Source organism: Myodes glareolus, chromosome X (genome assembly GCF_982192425.1).
Source record: "Myodes glareolus chromosome X, mMyoGla1.1, whole genome shotgun sequence".
Lineage (NCBI taxonomy): Eukaryota > Metazoa > Chordata > Mammalia > Rodentia > Cricetidae > Myodes > Myodes glareolus.
The window spans coordinates 39,331,975-39,350,420 of NC_142053.1; the positions used below are offsets into that span (position 1 = coordinate 39,331,975).

The 18,446-nt window shown below is 46.4% G+C and overlaps 1 protein-coding gene across 2 annotated transcripts in view; it reads right to left on the reverse strand.

The window, feature by feature from the left end:
• The window catches only part of Elf4 (E74 like ETS transcription factor 4), a 41,837-nt gene that overhangs the window by 8,514 nt on the left and 14,877 nt on the right, over positions 1 to 18,446 (reverse strand). For both annotated transcript variants that reach the window (XM_087902938.1, XM_087902937.1), the window contains exons 2-4: positions 4,254 to 4,530; positions 1,231 to 1,402; positions 806 to 898 (exon numbers count right to left, since the gene is read on the reverse strand). In XM_087902938.1, coding sequence (XP_087759064.1) covers positions 806 to 898; positions 1,231 to 1,402; positions 4,254 to 4,325 — 337 coding nt within the window. In that variant the 5' untranslated portion in view covers positions 4,326 to 4,530. The remainder of the gene's footprint in view (positions 1 to 805; positions 899 to 1,230; positions 1,403 to 4,253; positions 4,531 to 18,446) is intronic.

The following is an 18,446-nucleotide window of genomic DNA, read 5'->3' on the forward strand; positions in this document are numbered from 1 at the left end:
TGTTAGTGAGAGGAATGGGAAGAAATTTCTTTTAGCCTCAGAGATTTGTTTGTCTTCATAGTACCCACCTTGTGCAAGGGCAATCAAGTGGGGGGGGGCACTCTTTTGAAGCATTAGAGTACCTTCTGGAGAAGGAGCTGAGAGGTGCTGCCTGGGAGGTCTTCTAAGGACCTATGGGCCATGGAAGACCAACAGGCATTTGTGGCCTCTTAGAATATGGCCTTCAAGAACAGGCAACAAGGGCTGTGAGAGGGTTTGATAGGTAAGGCACTTGCTGCCAAGTCTTATGACCGGAGTTCAATCTCCAGGACCAACACGATGGGAGGAGAGAATCAACTCCTAAAAGTTGTCTTCTGACCTCCACATACAATATGGCATATGCATGCACACAGCCACACACAAAATATAATTTAAATTTTAATAAAAATATTTTAAAAGAACAGGTAATGGATTATTCATTCAGTTTTATCAGATGTAAAGAACTCTAAAGATGGCCATGATAGCTGTTCAACAATGTGAAATCACTTACCACTGCTGAGTTGTACCCTTCAAATTGACTAAGTTTTGTTGTATGTATATTTAACAAAAAATTGGTGGAATAACACTAATATTTTTCTGGCCATCTTTCCCTTGTCTCTAGTACCTTTCTGACCCTTTCCTGTCAGTCCAGGCTGGAGTCTCTTCCCATGTATATTGATAGATGCCAGTACCTAGACCTAATGGCCATGTGTCTGAAAATCCAATGTATGAATGCGAAGTGGACTATTTTGTCCTCTTGAATTTAGGTACTCGAGTTCAAACTTACAGATCTGCTTCTCGTCCAGGACTTCATTGGGAGATTCCACATTGAATAGGACTTCAGTAGATGACACATTTTGTGAGGTGGACTCATTGTCATCTGGTTTCAAGTTCCATGGGGTGGGGGTAGAAAGGATAGCTCTGTCAGGCTTCAGAACAGTTATAACAAGGGCCAACCCAAGAAGGGACTCTGTGGTACAGCTGGGCAGACAACAGAGTCCCTCCCACCCACTCACCCTCCCCAACCTGGTTTCCATTCTTTGTGCCACCCCACCTGAGGAGTTTATAAATGGATTGAGATGTCTTCTCTGTCTTTTGTGCAAAGCCTTGCCTATTATGTGGGGTTACTAGCAGCCACAGTGACCTGCTGTTCCCTAAAGGCAGAAGTCCTTTCTCCACCATACACCTTCCCTGACCAAAAAAAGAACAGACCTGCCAGCAAAATACCGCCTTCTAGGATCTGATCCTGTGTCATGCACAAGGTCCTGTCCCTTATGATGCCAGTGTGGACATCATCCAGATCCAGTCCCGAGTATAGATGCAGTAATTCAGGATAGGGGACCTGCTCCACAATCACAGCTGGGAACACTGAAGGGTCTTCCAGCTATGGAGAAGAAAAAGATGTGGGTCAAAGCTCATCTGTTTCTTTTGAGAAGCCCATCCTACCAGACGCCAAGACCCACCTCACTAGGTGATGTTTCTTTTAATTACGCTTTTTATTTTATCTTTTTAGAGGTAGGGTATACCACAGCATTTGCATGGTGATGGTCAGAGATCAACTTGCTGGAGTTGTTTCTTTTCTTCCATCATGTGGGTCATTAGGCTTTGCAGCAGGCACCTTTAATTGCTAAGCCATCTTGCCAGCCCCCTAGGTGATGCTTTAAGTGGGATGTTGATTAATAGAGATGACAGCTCTGTAGGACCTGCACTCAGCCAAGTAGTTTGTGTATGTTCAGTACAGGCCTTGTACATGCTAAACATGCATGCACTTTACCATTGATCTGTAGCCCCAATCTAGGCAAACATTTTTTTTTTGATTTGTTGGTTAGTTAGTCCATAGTCTGAGGTTAGAGCTGAGTCTGTGAGAAGAGCCACTAGTCGGGAGGGATTGATTGATAGCAAGGGTGAGGGGGCTCAATGCACAGCTACTTGGCAAGTATTCTAAAGCAACATGTGACTAGTGGTCCTATATTGCACTACACAAATATAGAACATTTGTAGCAATCCATAAATTTGGACTGGATTGGACTGATCCAGAGCCAGATTATCTGGATTTTAAACTGTCTGTTATTTCCTAGCACCATGACCCTAGGAAAGTTTCCTAATCTTTCTGTATGTCAGCTGCCTTATTTATAAAACCGGGTTACCCATATTATTGATCCCATAGATAGTTTAGACAGATCAGTAAACATAATGCAGTCACAACAGGCCCTGACATTGAATAAGTTACATTAGGTATCTTATACATTAGGAGCTTCTAGGAAACAAATGTTTTGTTTCTTTTAAAATTTTCAGTGTTTTACCTACATGTATCTAGGTGCACCACGTGAGCACCACTGTGAGGTACTCACAGAAGTCAGAAGAGGGTTGCTTGGAACTGAAGTTACAGCAGTTGTGACCTGCCAGATGTGGGTGCTGAGAACCTAACCAGGGTCTTCTGCAAGAGCAACAAGTGCTCTTACCTCTTCAGTCCCATGTATTGTTGCTTAACCTAAGTATATTCATGTATATTCATGTTTCTTTCTAGTCTATCTATCTATCTATCTATCTATCTATCTATCTATCTATCTATGTATCTATGAGTTGTGAGATCCTTTCTATTTCTGACATTTAACTGTAAAGATTGTTTTCTGTTGAGTGAAGGCAGATGAGAATGCAAAGGCATGGGGTAGAGACTGCCCTGTGGGGAAGCTAAGAAGCTGGTATTTTGAAGGAAAGATTTGATTCAGAGCTGGGGACACCTTAAGAGTTATATCTGAGAGATGTGAAAGATGAGAGATTGGGGGAAGAGATGATAGAGGTAAGGAGGGAGGCAGGAGGAATAGAAGGAAGCAGAGAGCGAGGAAGAAATGGAGAAAGGGAGAGAGAGAAAGTGATTAATTTTTTGAGATCTCGGAGGTAGGTGAGAACAGCTATATGAGAGGATAGGAGTTACCCAGGCAAGGGAATAAAATAGCAGATATAGAGATAAATGGGAGAAAATAGGGCAACTGAGGGAAGCCTTGGCTTTGAGTGGCTCTCAATTGGACCAGAGGCTGTCCAAGGCTGAGGAAAGGCTGAGGGTAGAGGGGTGCTTGGAGTATAAAAAATAGGGATAGCTGTTGACAGAGCTGGAAAGAAAGGAACGATGAAAAGTTGCACTGAGAATCCAGGTAAGGTTTAACTTTTCTTCTCTTCTTGTCTGATGCCTTCCACGAGACTGCATACCCCAGAACAGACAACAAAACTGAGTTATTTTGTTCAAGAACCAGCAGGTCAGAAAATACAATGTGCTCAAAGCTCACTAGAGGGCAGTCTTTGGTTAACCCAGTAAGAGTTTTCTACCCTCCCATAGACAGAGAGCATGGGACTCCCTCAGAGCTTTGGAAATATTCAGCTAGATCTTCTCTTGGACAAGATTTGGGATTCAGCAGCCAGATAGGGCAGGGGAAAGACTTGGACAGGTGACACTGTGTCCCAACTGAGATTAAAACCCAGCATTTTTTATTTCGATTCTCCCTTTCTTTTTTCCTCACCTGGTTGCCACATCTTTCTCTTTGTGAAAGAGCTGAGTAAGTATAAGGCTGTATAATATCTAGCAACACAGAAAGTGCATCCTCCCGGCTCCAGTGCACAAGGGATAGAGCAATGGGAACCAGAGTACGAGGATCCTATCCTATTTTCCATCTTCCTCCTGTTCAAAGAGCCCATCTCTGTCACATCCTAAATCCTCAGCCTGAGAAGACATTTATGTGTGAGCCCACCGACTTGTCTAGAACCATGTACCTGAAGATGCTAAGACTCCAGTTCCATGGTGTAAGTCCATCTGGCACTGTTCACTTTGCCATGTATTTGTCCCATCAGTTTTCTTACTGTGACATTGGGGCTGAAGGAAAGTAGCAGACACCCTACATGATGTTCAGTAGTATGTAAGTGTCCACTTAGTCCCATATACCAATTGACTCACAGCTCAGCCAGTTTGCCTAATAATTACTTGGCCAGCATGGTGACTACCCGTGCTATAATGGGATGTAGTTAATGAGCTCCCTGAGTGACCATTCAATGACACCTAGGAGTAGCTGGTGCACAGGCTGGCTGGCAGGTAGACCCAGTGCTCTAACATAGCAGGTGCCTGATTGGTATTTGCTGACTAGTTAACTATCAATCCCCCTGGACTCACAGGCTGGCTGTATGTGTGTCTGTTTCCCCCTGCTTGCCCATATTGGTTGACTGTGTTTTATTCCCAGAGGCCATACCTGGTGGATGTCATCCATCCCGTTGCTTGCAAACTCAAACACCAAATCACTGGGCTGCAGGGCAATAGCCATACTGGCTTCTGCCAAAGCTGACAGTGACACTCCCCCGGCTCCCTGGAGCTGCGGTGGTTTCTTTATGAAGAGATGTTATTCAGGTACTTTAGGATAAATCTAATGCCTTCTCTGAGCCTCCGTGGAGGATATCCAGAGTTGGAGTGGGTGTGGCCTAAGCCAGGTTCAAAACTGCATACTGGACTAAGCCAACCTCAAGAGCAACCTAAGGAGAAGGGAGACATAGAGACAGTGAGTAAGACAACTTCCTCGAGCTCTGTGGCCAGATTAGCTGGTGACTGGAGAGGATCTGCTGTGTCTGGACAGACTTCCAGCAGAGCGGCAGTAGAAACAACCTGGCCTGGCACAAGGCAGTAGCAGGAAAAACTCCATTAACTATTCTGGCTTGAGAACGACTCATGTAGGTGTGGGTATGAGAGAACCCAGGGAGCTCATGGGCTCAGTTTACCTTAGAAGTGAGGACCAGTTGGCTCAGAGATGTCTGCAGAGGAGGAAATGTCTCACTTGGGGTAGGGGGAGGAGGAGTGTCATGGCTGGTAGGTCATATGACTTGTATGCTCATTAGCAACCCTACCCCCACTGCCCACCACAGGATGGCCTCTGTGCTATGCTGTCTGTGGGTTTGCACTCTTGGCTTAGCTTTGCTTTCAGTTTCAAGAATGAACTGTCACCCTGGGAACTTGTGAGGAGAGCCCTGGCTGGGGGAGGGGCCAGCAGAACCTTCCTCATCCTCTATGGCTGGCCCAGCCCCCATATTCCAGGAAATCTCAGTCTGCTGAAGTCTCTCCCCAGTGCCTCTTAAGCTAGCAAGGCCTTGCAGCTGCCTGTCGCTTACCCTGCATCTACTCCTCCTTTGTTAGAGCCTCAGGGTGCTTCTAGCATGATCACACCCATGGCCAACTCCCAAAGACCTGATCTCCACAGAGTCCCTCCAACAGCCTGCTCTGCTCTTCCACCAGGAACACATTGGCCTTTGCACTTATCCAGGTACCAGGTCTTTTGCCCTTTGAGTTCTTTTCAGTGTGTGATGTGTTTGCAATGTGTGGATAACTACAAGCAGGCTGATTCAGCCACTGGAGCCAGAACACAGGTTATCCACAAGAGCACACATCCCAACTCCCTACTCCTATGTTAGTAGTGCCAGGGTGGCAAAACCTTATCCTGGCTTGGAAATAAATGAGGAACAGATGGGGGGAGCAAAGGGGGTGCCACAAGTGACCTCTCTGATGACCGCTAGCGCCCCTCCGCAGGAGACACCCAAGCCTCTCCCACTTCCTTTCCGTTAGCCCACAGGGCTAGCCCCGCCCAGTCTCCGCCCCCACACCTTTCCACCTACTCCATCAAACAGCCTGGAGAAGTTGCTCAGTTCAGTTTTACCCGTCCAGAGTAGAGTTTCCCTTGGATGGAAGAGAGAACTCTCTGTTAGGTCCATCCCCAGTGGAACTGTGGGGATGGGAGAGTGGGGCTGGTGGTGACAATAGCCTTATTCTGGTTCCATGGTTCCACCTTGCCCCACCCAAACCTGTCTGTGACCCTATCCCTCAGTGGCCTGCAAGACCTTGCAGTACCATTTGTGTCTGGCTCCCCTAGTCTAAGTGCCCTCAAGGGTTGCATTCCAATGCTCCTGCCCTCCCACAGGCCAGTCTCTCTGCCCTTAGGAAACATTCTCATAGTAATCAAATAGAGGCGATCACTTTCATCTAAACCCACTTTGTCTCAGCATGAAAGTTGTGTCTGCTCCTGCCCCAGGTCACTCACTGGGGCCCTTCCTTTCAGGTTTGTTTGTCTTCTTGTTTTCTCTTCCTAAACCAGCGTTTCATTTTCAAAAGTTCTGCTGGTGCTATTTGCTTAGGGACCCTCAATGCATTTCCCTACCTTCCCTATAAGATACTGACTTGTGCTTGGTTTATGGAATAAATGCAAGAAAAAAGGAGCAGTGGTAGGCATGGTGGCTCATGCTCACAACCCCAGTATTTGAGAGGCTGTGTTGAATAGATCACTGTGGTTTCAAGAGTAGCCTGGGTTATAAAATCCAGGTTTGGGGAAATAGCCCAGTCTTTAAAGTACTTTCCATGAAAGCATGAACACCTGAATTCAATGAAAAAAAGCCAGGCACAAGAGAGCATGCTTATAATCCCAGGGCTCAGGCAGTATGGCAGGCGGATTTCTGGGACCTGTGGGTAGCCTATTCTGTGAACTTTAGGGTAATGAGAGACCTCCCTCTTAAACAAACACCAAGGAGGACAGACAATTCCTGAGAGGTTGACCTCTGGGCCTCCAAAGGTATGATATACACACATGTGGGTTAGCATAGTACATACCTGCACCCACATGAACACACTGCCCCTATACCCACACACACAAAACCAAAGCAAGAAAAATAAATAAATAAATAAATAAATAAATGTAAAAAAGAAAGGAACAAAAGAAAGAACCAATGAATGGTACTGGTCTGCGAACATCCACTGTATATTTTTGAAGCTGTATATAACTAAATGTACACTGACTGCAGTTAAGGAGAAATGTACAAACTCAGATATTATTTTTGCATTTCTAATTATAGAGGTGTCTGTCTGCTGTGAGTGTGCAAACAGACCACAGGTATATATGCATATTTGGGGTGTGTGCATGTGTGCCAAGTATGAGGACATATGCGTGAGAGCCTCTGTGTGTCAAAGGGCTGCTCTGGTCTGGCCAGCTTGCAAAGCCACAAACTCAATCGTAGGTTCCTCCTCCTGCTCCTTCAGGGCAGGTAGCCTAAGCTGCCTGGGTGAGAATGACAAGCCCAAGCGAATGCTGTGGAGAAGATGGGGGAGGGCTGGGCGGGCCAGGCTTCTGCTGGTCAACAAGGATGTTTGACCATGTGCTTCGCAGGGGAAAAGAGTCAACCCTAGCATAGGTATGGGGCCTACGGGCCCTCGAGTGAGTGATTCCCAATCCTAGGTCCACTCTGCTAAGGAAGTGTGGGGGAGGAAAGGGCACTGTGTTGGATTGTAAGGAACCTTTAACCATCAGTGTAGAAAGTTGAAACAAGTTTGAAATGAGAATGGTAATTCCAGTAGCATTCTTTTATGTACCTGTATGTTCAAGTATCTAAACTCCTGTCTAGTGCTGGAAGATCTTAGAAAACCATCTCCAGTGATCTGGTTCTGCCTGAAGCTATGGAGTGTGTGTGGCTGTGGTGGTGATAGTGGTGGCGGCAAGGGTAAGAAACCAACCATGGAACTTTTCAGTCCAGAAATTTCCCCCTCCCCCTTCAAAAGTTTGAGGATTTGAAAGTGAGAGGTGGAGAAAGGCTCATTTGCATATTCACTCACTCTCCCCCCCCAGTCCCTCAAAATAACCTCCCTCTCCCAGGAACTTGAAACCAAAGAAGCCACCACCCCAGAAGGCACACCCTATTGGAGGTAGGCGAAAAAGACATGAAGGTTCTTCTGTCCAGGGTCCTCTCACAGCCCTTTGGCTAGGCCACAGCTTCAGTGGCCTATAATTCTCCTGGACACTGCTTTACTAGTGAGTGGAGGTCAGAAGACACAAATGGCTCCAGGCAAAGTCCATCCCCAAATCTATCTTACTGGAGTGGGAAATGATGTCTGGTTGATACACTGAAGTCTGATGTACATTGCCAAGAGTGTGTACCACAAGAGGGAGCAAAAAGGCCAGGGCGCCTGTAAACACACACATCTCTGGCTCTGACGTTCTGATTGCACTTCAAAACCAAGAAGCACAGAAGTGGTTTAGGATGATTGTGCATCACCATAACTAGGCCCCCTTCAGAGGTACAGATACTTCCTTCCTGGGACTGTCACTGGAATACATTAAGCGGCCTCTAGCGCTCACCCATCTAGGCCTCCCCCACAAGGGGCAGCTTTGAGGTGAAAGCCACGTCCATGATCGCTACCAAGGGAGTTTAAATCTAGGTTTGATCAGCTGAGTCAATGGCTCTCAGAATTGCTGGTAACACCCATGGCATTTTCACACATGCCAAGAAACATGGGGGCCAGATGGTCAGCTGGGCCACACAGCACAATTCCCCTCCAGTTCCTCATCCTCTCAGAGCCAACTGTCACTCCTGAAATACCTCATTCTCCATGAAACCTTTCTGGAATTCTTTGGAAAGGAAATGACAATTTCCTTCATGTCATTTCCCACTCCTTCACCGCCCCTCCCCCAACAGGCACAAACAAAATGGAAGTTGCCCCAGGAACAGAACAGCTGTCCCCTCTACGTAAAAAACAGCCTTTCCTCTGGTTAAGCAGGGAGGAGATTGCGCCTGCCGTACCATGTGACCAGTAGCCTGTATTTAAGAGCCAGAGGGCCAGAGTCAGGAATCAAGTGTGCAGTCCTGAACAGAGCAGACCTAAGCCATCTACAGAACTCAAACCCACAACCTTGTCCCAGTTAGGGCTGCACTCCAAACAGCCAACTGAATCCTTTTTCTTGAGCAAGTGCCCAGAAAAGTGGCTCCAGCCACAGCTATGTTGTCAGCTTCTTCTCCTTTGTCCCTTTATGTCTACTGCCTCCTCCACTAGGGATGAAATCAGGAAGGGGAAGGAGGGAAAAGAAAGGTTTTGCAAGGTTGGGGTTTCTCTATGCTTATTTGCAAAAAAATCCAGGTTCCTAAACTGGGTGTGGTTGGGCATGCAATTAATCCCCATACTTAGGAGGTTGAGACTTGAGGACCCCGAGTACAAAGCCAGCCTGGGTTACATAGCAAGACTTCTGTCTTAAAAAACAAAACAAAACAAAAACAAAAAACAAGGAGATGTAGTTCAGTTGGTGGACTGTTTGCCTAGCATGCAAGCTGGGTAAAACTGGACACAGTGAGACACACCTTTAATCCCAGCACTTGGGAGGCAGAGGTAGGTGGATCTCCAGACCAGCCAGGTCTACACAGTGATTTCCAGGCCAGGGCAAAAAAAAAAAAAAGCTAGGGTTACAATTCCCAGCACTGCATAAAAACAGGCACGGTGACACTTGTTATGCCTGCACAGGGGAGGTTGAGATAGGAAGATCAGAAGAAGTTCAAGGTCTAGGTTACACAGCACATTGAGGCCACTCTGTGTTAGACCCTGTCTCAAAAAACCAAACCAAAAACCTTCCCCAAACCAAAAAAAATCAAAAAATAAATAAATAAAGGAGAGACGTATTAAAAACAAAACAAGAAAACCCAAGGAGGAAATAAGTCTGAAAACCAGAAAACAGTCACATAGAGCATAAGTTTCAGGTGACCTCCAGAGGGCACGGGTGTCAGGTTCACTATTATGTCCCCCACCACCCCTATCCCAGGGTTATGGGAGCTGGAGAGTTCCAGTTGATAGCTAAGAAGAAACTCCTCTCCTGGGTTGGGGGCCCTTAGGGGTGGAATGCTCTGTCCCCCACCAGCGTCACCCCGCCCAGCACTTTGGGTTGTGGTTATGTAGCAAGAAAAGTACTACAGAAGCCCTAATGTAGGAGAGGAAGGGGAGAGGCAGGGGGAGGAGGGGGCTAACAAAAGGAACCAATTTCCTCAGTCACTGGGAGAAAGCTCACTGAGCACCCTCTGGAGGGGCCTGGGGCCACCACATCCTTGTCTCTAGTGCCACAAGGAAAGAGGCAATGGTGGGAAACCAGACTGCAGGAAGGGAGCAAGGCTAAGTGGGGGTAGCTACTGAACTCCAGAGCTACCAATGTGTTGCCAGTTATAGTCTAGAAAGTGGAGTGGAGGTCCCTGCAGACCCTACAGCCTAGAAGTGGCAATAGAGGTCCCTTCAGATTCTAAGAACATGGCCTCTCAGGTAGAAAACCTAGTTCCGCCTTGGAATTATGGGACGTCACTACCCTGTGGAAAATGGGCCTACCTAATTACTCCTAGGTAAGGGCTGTCGCCAAGGGCTAAATGAGCTAATGTAGGCAAAAGCTCCCTGGTTTGTCCCAAACAGCAGATGTCATTTTATTTTTTCTTTCTTTTTTTTGTGGTTTTCTTGAGACAGGACTTCTCTGTGTAACAGCCCTGGCTGTCCTGGCTCTGTAGACCAGGCTGGCCTTGAACCCACAGAGATCTACCTGTCTCTGCCTCCCAAGTGCTGGGATTAAAGTAGTGCACCACCACCATGCAGTTCTTTTGAATTTTTGAGGTATCTATGTGTAGCCCAGACTGGCATCTTACTCAAACAAATGCCCCTGCTTCAGCTTCTTGAGTACTAGAATTACAGGCATGGGCTACCATACTTGTCTCTGAACACATTTTTCAATTTCCTGGTCTGATTTATTATTTGTGGGGTTTGGTCATTCTGCTTGTTAAGTATTCAGGATGTTTTACCTAGATGGAGAGGTAGAAAGGGAAATGAACATAGTGGGCTGAAATGAAGGCCGAGGGGCCACAACCAACACTTACTAAATTCATGGAAAAGCCAGGCACAGTGATACACCTACCTGTGGTCCCTGCTACTTGGGAAGCTGAGGCAGGAAGATCTATCTTCTGTGGAGTTCAGAAAACATTAGCAAGACCTTGCTACCCCCAAATAAAAAAATAATAAATGAACTTTATGGTTGAGCTGGGTGGTGGTGGTACATGCCTTTTAATTCCTGCACTCAGGAAGCAGAGGAAGGCAGATCTCTGAGTTCTAGGACAGTCAGGGCTACACAGAGAAACCCTATCTAAAAAAAACAAACAAAGAGGGCTGGAGAGATGGCTCAGAGGTTAAGAGCATTGCCTGCTCTTCCAAAGGTCCTGAGTTCAATTCCCGGCAACCACATGGTGGCTCACAACCATCTGTAATGAGGTCTGGTGCCCTCTTCTGTCCTGCAGGCATACCGAATACAGAATATTGTATACATAATAAATAAATAAAATTAAAAAAAACAAAAAAACAAACAAAGAAAAATAAAGAAAAAATATGGTTGAGAAAAGTGTGTAGTTTGTCCTGGGAGAAGAGGAGGGATTGGTTGGGAGGACTGGTCTGGAGTTGGGTGTGTCGACAAGATCTAGATCCAGACAGTGGAATATGAACTTAATATAGAGAGCAACTGGGAGGGCCTGCTGAACCCTGAAGAAAGGCAGAGCATGGGAAAGCAATTCCTTAGGAAAAGTAATTTTGTCTTGTTATAAAAGAGCCCCTGAGTGGGGGGGATGGAGCTGGCCAGGTGGGACAGCTAAAATGGATACCACAGCTACCTCAGAGGAAAAGAGTAACAGATTGAGGTGCAATACATAGCTATTGAGACCCCAAGATGTGTAGTTTGTTGTCCATGGAACAGTGTTAAAAGATATGGGTCAGGGAGATGGCACAGTAGGATAAAACACTTGCCATGGAAGTCTGTTGATCTGTGTTCCATTCAGAACTCACGGTGGAAGGAGAGAACTGACTTCCAAAATTGTCCTCTTGACCTCTATACGTGTGTCACAGCACATGCATGCCTATACATACATGCATACACAGTAATAATAACAATATTAAAAGCTACAGAGTGATCAGGGCAAGAAATAAGGTTGAACAAGGAATTCAGCCTGGACACTTTGAAGCAAGGATTATTCTGAAAAACACCAGTTAATGGGAGAAAAGATGCAGATGGACACTTTCAATCTACTGTCTTTTTGTTGTTTTCTTGACTCAGAGCTTGGCTGTGGAGTCAAGGCTGCAAACTCACCATCCTCCTGCTCTTGTTTCCACTTATGCTAGAGTTTCACACCACCTCTCAGCGGGCTACCTTGTCTAGGCTAGGCCACAGGGAGGAAGCAACCTAGGCAGGTGTTCATTGGCTATAGGAATCACCTGACCTGCTGCAGAGCATGCAACACAAGGTGGCAGAGCGTTGCAAATACTGAATAGATAGTTTAGTACACCATGCCCAGTCCCTAGCAAGTTCTGTTTGCTTCCATTGTTGGGGAGGGGGAAAGAGGTAGGAACAGAAGCATGGAGTAAAGACTAATTAAATTCATTAGTAGATTTTTTAGAAGCTAGGGTAATCTGTGACTCCGCACTGACAGGATATTAAGTCAGATAACTTTTTATTGAAGGGGCAGTGTTCTTTGTCAAGGCCTCTGGCAGAGTGTGTCCTAGAAACTGATATGGAAGCTCCTTGCTTAGCTCTGGGCCCCTGACTAGAAGGGGCTATGGTGGCTATCCTTTCCAGGTGGACCCTTCCTCTACTGGCCATCCAAAACAATGGACAGAGTGTAGGGATCCAAGCACAAAGCCCCATAAATTAGATTCCCTACACAGAAGGGATGGTGCCTCAAAAGTTGAGGTAGGAAGCAGCCCAGTAGTGGTTCCTGACCAAACCAGAGATTGGCAGCTTTGGCCCCAAAAGTCATGGAGAACACTTACCCTGGGTTTTGCCTTTCACCTGCCCTATACACCGCCTACACACTACTAAAGCATCTCCTGAAACCAGGAAGTTAAAAGATCTCTCAACTTCTCTCCTCAACTTCTGTGAGTTTAATTCCCTCACGTCCTTCAAGATTTAAGTCAAATGTCACATTTTTTCTGAAGTCTTCCCTGCTTCCTCCCCACCTGGTAGACTCCATTCTTGACAATCTAGCTTCACTTCCTAGATCCGAACAGCAGTTGAAAAACTTACCAAAGAAGGCCCGCAAGGATGGGATTTTATGACATATGAAAATATTATGAAATTCAAATTTCAGCTCCCATCAACAGAGGTTTATTGGAACATGGTCATGCTTATTAGTTTGGTCATTATATGAGCCCCAAAGCCTCAAATGTTTGCTATCTGGCCCTTTACAGAAACCTTTGCTGATCCCTGAACTAAAATAAACACATAACCCCACTTTAGTGTGAATAAATTCGTCAAGCTCATTTCTGAGAAGAATGCCACAGAACCCTGAGTCGGTGGGGGGGTGCCTGGGGGAGGTGTAGGATGGTAAGTACAAACTCAGCAGATTTTCATCAGAATGAGAGTCGCTGGGTTAGAGCCCAGAGTGCTGGCCTCGGCTCTGCCCATCATGTGGCCTCAAACAAGAACGTCAGCTTTGTGTGCCTTAGTTTCCTCAGCAGCACACTGAGGGATAGGTACTGGCTGATCAGAGGCCATTACTAGTCCCATGTGCAGTGTGAGGATCCACTGTTTCTGAGTTGTTGCTGCTGTTAAGCAGGCATGGCCCTACTCATTTGCTCTCAGAACAAGGATTCATAAAGGGCTCCTCAGCCTGGCTGTAGTTTTTCTGCTATCCTGGCAGGTGGGGTGGGGTACCTCACCCCATACTCACCTTCCCAGTTGGCCTTTCCTTTCTGCTCATCTGTTGCTCCTGGTCTCTAATTCCCTTCCCTGCTAAGTGAAGATGCCCTCCTCAGAAGAAGTTTTCTCCTTTACCCACCCCCCTCTCCACCTCCAGTGGACTGTGTGGAAAGCCTCCTCTATTGGAGAGAAGGGAGGGAGGGTGGAGAAAGGACTGTCACTTCTTCCTAGTCTCCCAGGGCTCACAGTAGTCAGGCAAGGGCCAGGACACAGTCAGCTCTCACCGCACCCCTGCTCTGTGAGAGGAAGCAGCCCCTCTCTACCACTTCCTGTCCCAGGGGTTTCAGCAGTTTCCCCTTCAGGGCCTAGTGGCCCTTGCAGCTCCGCCCCTGCTCTGCACAGGTCAGAAAGTGCACAGAGGGGAGGATCCCTCACAGGAAGGCAGAGGAGACAGCTGTCTACACAGGGGACGCCCAGCAGCAATTCCATCAGCCTGACTTGTGGTGGGAGAGGGCCAGACAGGGAAGTATTACCTGGTGAAGGGACAGCTGTTCCCACAGCCTCTCTCACCCCTTTACCTAGCTGTGCTCTTTAGAGATCAGCAGGGTATGTCTGCCTGGTCTTTGAGGGCCTGGATTAAAACCTGGACTGTGAGGCCTGAGGCCAGTGCCTGGTAGATACTAGTAAGGGTGGCTACAGATGGAGGGACAGGTTGAAACAACAGGATCTGGGGAAACCAGACCAAGGGCTGGGGGTTGGGTTAATTTAGAAGAGCAGGTGACACTGAAACCAATATGACATCATAATGTGTCAGGGGCTTATCCTTAGTGCCAGTGAACAGAGGTAACAATGAAGAATTATTATACTGTCTTCAGGTCAAAGGGCAGCAGCCTTTCTTGGGGAAAGGAAAAGAACAGTAAACTCTAGAATTCCATGAGGGCTGCTGTTTTACGAATAACTTATACCTAAGTACCTCCCAGGAGTCCATGGGTACCTGTAGTCAATCTTTTAGACATATGACCCACTCCATGAGATAGCCCCAAGGCTGTGGGTCAGAAAAACATTAGCAGCCCAAGGTCCTGCAGTCTGCACAGCTGCCAGACCTTCAGGCCCCAGGCTAGTACTGCAGGCAGGAAGATGATTCCAGAAGCACTGGTGTCTGGTGTGAGGACCTAGCAGTAGATGGACACCACTACCTGAATCTCCCCAGGATAGTACTGTTCAGTGAGGTTAATACAGCTGTGACAAAAGGAAGCTTTGGGGACTCCTAGAAGTGATGCTCATCAGTGACCAGCAGACCACATGTAGGAATGGTCCCGAAACCCTACTCAGCTTGATGACAGGTTATCTTCCTGCACTGTTGGCCAAGAACCCTACCTGGGCCAGGCCTCCTGTCAAAAGAGCAGGGTGCTTCAGATCCATGGTGGCTCAACAAGTAAAGACACCTGTTGTCAACACTGACGACTTGAATTCGGTTCCTGGAATTCACATGGTGGAAGGAGAGAACCTCTTGTAAGTTGCCTTCTGATCTCCACATGTGCACTGTGGCATACACATGCCTGCACACATTCACACACCTATGACATGATGGAGGAGGGTTATCTGTCTATTGTGTTATTTTCATTGGTCAATAAAGAGACTGCCTTGGCCCCTTGATAGGACAGAAAATTAGGTAGGCGGAGTAAACAGAATAGAATGCTGGGAAGAGGGCTATGAGCCAGACGCCATGGAGCCAGCCACCAGGTCAGACATACTGAATCTTTTCCGGTAAGCCACTACCTCGTGGTGCTACCACAAGATTATTAGAAATGGGTTAATATCAAGATATGAGAGTTAGTCAGTAACTAACTCTCTAGAGATAATGGGCCAGGCAGTGTTTAAATGAATACAATTTGTGTGTTGTTATTTCTGGGACTAAGCTAGCTGTGCGGGAGCTGGGCAGGATGAAAAGCAGGCCTGCCCGCAGCCCCTCACTACAATGACATACAAAGTAAATGGACGGAACAGATGGCTCCGTGCTTAAGAGCAGGTACTGTGCTTGCAGAGAACCAGAGTTTGAGTCACAGCACCCATGTTGGGCAGCTCACCACTAACATAAAATATAAGCCCATATATACATAACATATATACAGAATTAAAAAATAAAATCTAAGGATGGAAAAGATGACTCAGCAGTTAGTACTGGCTATAGAGGACATTGGATTGGTTCCCAACACCCACATGGCAGTTTATACCATCTATAACTCCAGTTCCAGGACAACCAATGCCCTCTTCAGACACCAGGTCCACAAGTAGTCAACAGCCAAACATACAAAACACTTATACACATTAAATAAGAAATAAACATTTTTAAAATTAAAATATAAAATAGACAAATAAATGTGATTTTTAAAAAATAAATATAAAGAGAGAGCAGGGCCCTGGTTTTCTTCTCAACATACTCCCCAGGACCAAGCACAGCCAGTTCCCCCAAGACACTACCTCACTATCCTTGAGGGGGGCTAACTGCTTCCTCATTCCTATGTTTTGCGGTGAATGCTACTTCACAGCTGGTCCAGGGATGCCAAGAGAGCCTCAAAGGCAGCATCTGGATGTGCACCTGGGCTCCTGCCAGTCCCTCCCTACATCTGCAGTGCAAACCCAGGGCCAAGGTTTGGTTACAGGCCGACTCAAAGCTGCAGGCACGTGTTTGGAAAGCACATCAAGCCTGGGTGGAGGGTGTTGGAAGCACTTGAGGTTGCTGCCAGCTCAAGGAAAGCACTTGTGGAGTTGGCACCAGAGCAAGTACTGGGGCTTGGGTGGCGGGTGTGGCCACTGTGGCCTCAGTCACAGCCTGCTGGAGGAGGAGCAGAGGGGTGTGGGTGCTTGTTTAAATGTGGGCAAGATTTTCTTCTGCACTTTTTGATAGCACTTCAAGTTATTTCCCCTGCTTCTGGGGAGAGGGGCCAGACAGTAAAAATTATAGAATGACAGGGTGTAGCACAAGGAAGGTGACAGGGATTTACAGTTCTGGGCTAGGGACTGTGGGGCTGCTGTTCTAAGGAGCAGTCTATGAACATTACCTCTTTTCATTCTTCTTCCTTCCTATGCAGTGCTTCAGATTGAACCAGGGTCTTTCACGTGCTAGGCAAGTAAATGCTCTACCACTCACATGACCCCAGCACTCCAGCACTTGGTCTCTTCCCATCACAGGGTCTCTGTGTAGTTAGTTCTGGCTGGTCTGGATCTCGCTATGGAAACCAGGTCAGCCTCGACCTTACAAAGATCTGCCTGCCTATGCCTCATAAGTGCTCGGACTAAAGGTATGCTCCACCACACCGGGCGTGCTTGGTTTCATGAGAGGGAGTCTCAATATGTAGCTTGGGCTGCCCTGGAGCTCAGGATCCTCCAGCCTTGGCCTCTCCAGTGACTGAATTAGAGGTATGTGTCACCATGCCCAGATTTCCTTTTATTTTTTTCCTCCTTTATTATTACAAAGTAGCTCACCAGTAGAAGGGCTAGAACTAGAATTTAGGTTTATTTACAGTTGCTATTTTGTTTGAACCTTGTTTTTGTGAAATCTATTTTGGTGATAATCCTACTTTAACAATTCGTTATGTATACAGGGTCTGACTCTGCCTGGCTGGTCTCAAACTCACTTCATTATCCAGGCTGGTCTCAAACTTGGGGTGATTCTCTGCTTCCTGAGTACTGGGATTATAGGCCTATACCACCAACCTGGCTAAGAGATCCACTTTACAAACTGCAGAAAAGCTCATAAGCGATTAGGTAACATGACCAAGGTCACATTACTTGTCAAAAATGGAGGCAGATCTCAAATCCAGGCTTATATGACCTTGACCTCAAAGTTTATACTGTGTTCTCTACATATATTGCTGGCCATCTGTTGGGACTGAAGGTTCAGAACACAAGGAGCCCCATCTACAAAAGCTGCTCAGGCCCAGGATCCATACCTCTTAAGACCTCAATTTAAACTGGAGGTCATTCTAATAAACCAATCCTTAACTTCCCAGACCAGGTCTCTGTCTAAACGGTGGCAATATGAACTTCAAGCTTGCTTCAAGCTCTGTCAACTTCTGTATCTCAGTGACTACAAAATTTGGGCCCTAGACCTAAAGTAGTCATGGCATGGTCCCTGCCCTATAAACATACAGTTACACTCAGCTTACACATAATGTTAAGTCTAGGTTCTTATCTTAGGGTGTTGGTTCAGGTGTTTATTCAAATATTTATGGAAAACCAGCTCTCACATATGCCAGACCCACAGCCAGGGGCTTGATCACCTGCTCTGGCTTTTTTTTTCTTCTGGTAGGGTCTCTGGATATAAGGTTCCAGTAAGCTGAGCTAGCACATCTTGATCAACATGGCTAGACTTTCACCTTAAAACACATGCATAGCATCTATAGTAAGAATCCCTTCAGAACTGAGGCCCTGGGGCTGGAGGGAAATTGGGAATGACTCTAGTGGATGTGGTATTTCTTTGAGGGATGACGAAAATAATGTGGATCCTACTGATAGATGTGAAATTCTATGAATGCTAAAAACCACTGAAGTATACATTTCTAGTGTGTGAGTTTTACTATTTTAAAACTATTTTTACTTATTATTGTGATGTGGGTGTGGAGGGCAGAGGAGCACTCTGGGAAGTTTGTTCTCTCCTTACATATTTACCTGGATTCCAGGGATTTAACATGGGTTTCTAGGCTTGCACAGCAAATGGTTTTCGTGCTAGGTCACCTCACAGAGCCAAGATATATTTGTAATTGTTTTTCTAAGTCTTTATTAGTTCTTTGAGAATTCCATATGGTGTGTTTTGATCATATGGACCCCCAACTCTTTTAAAATTCACCTCTTCTTTCCTATCCACCCAACTTTGTCATTTTTTTAACCCATCAAGACAAATTTGTGCTGCCCAAATATTCTTGGATGTGTGATCCACTACCA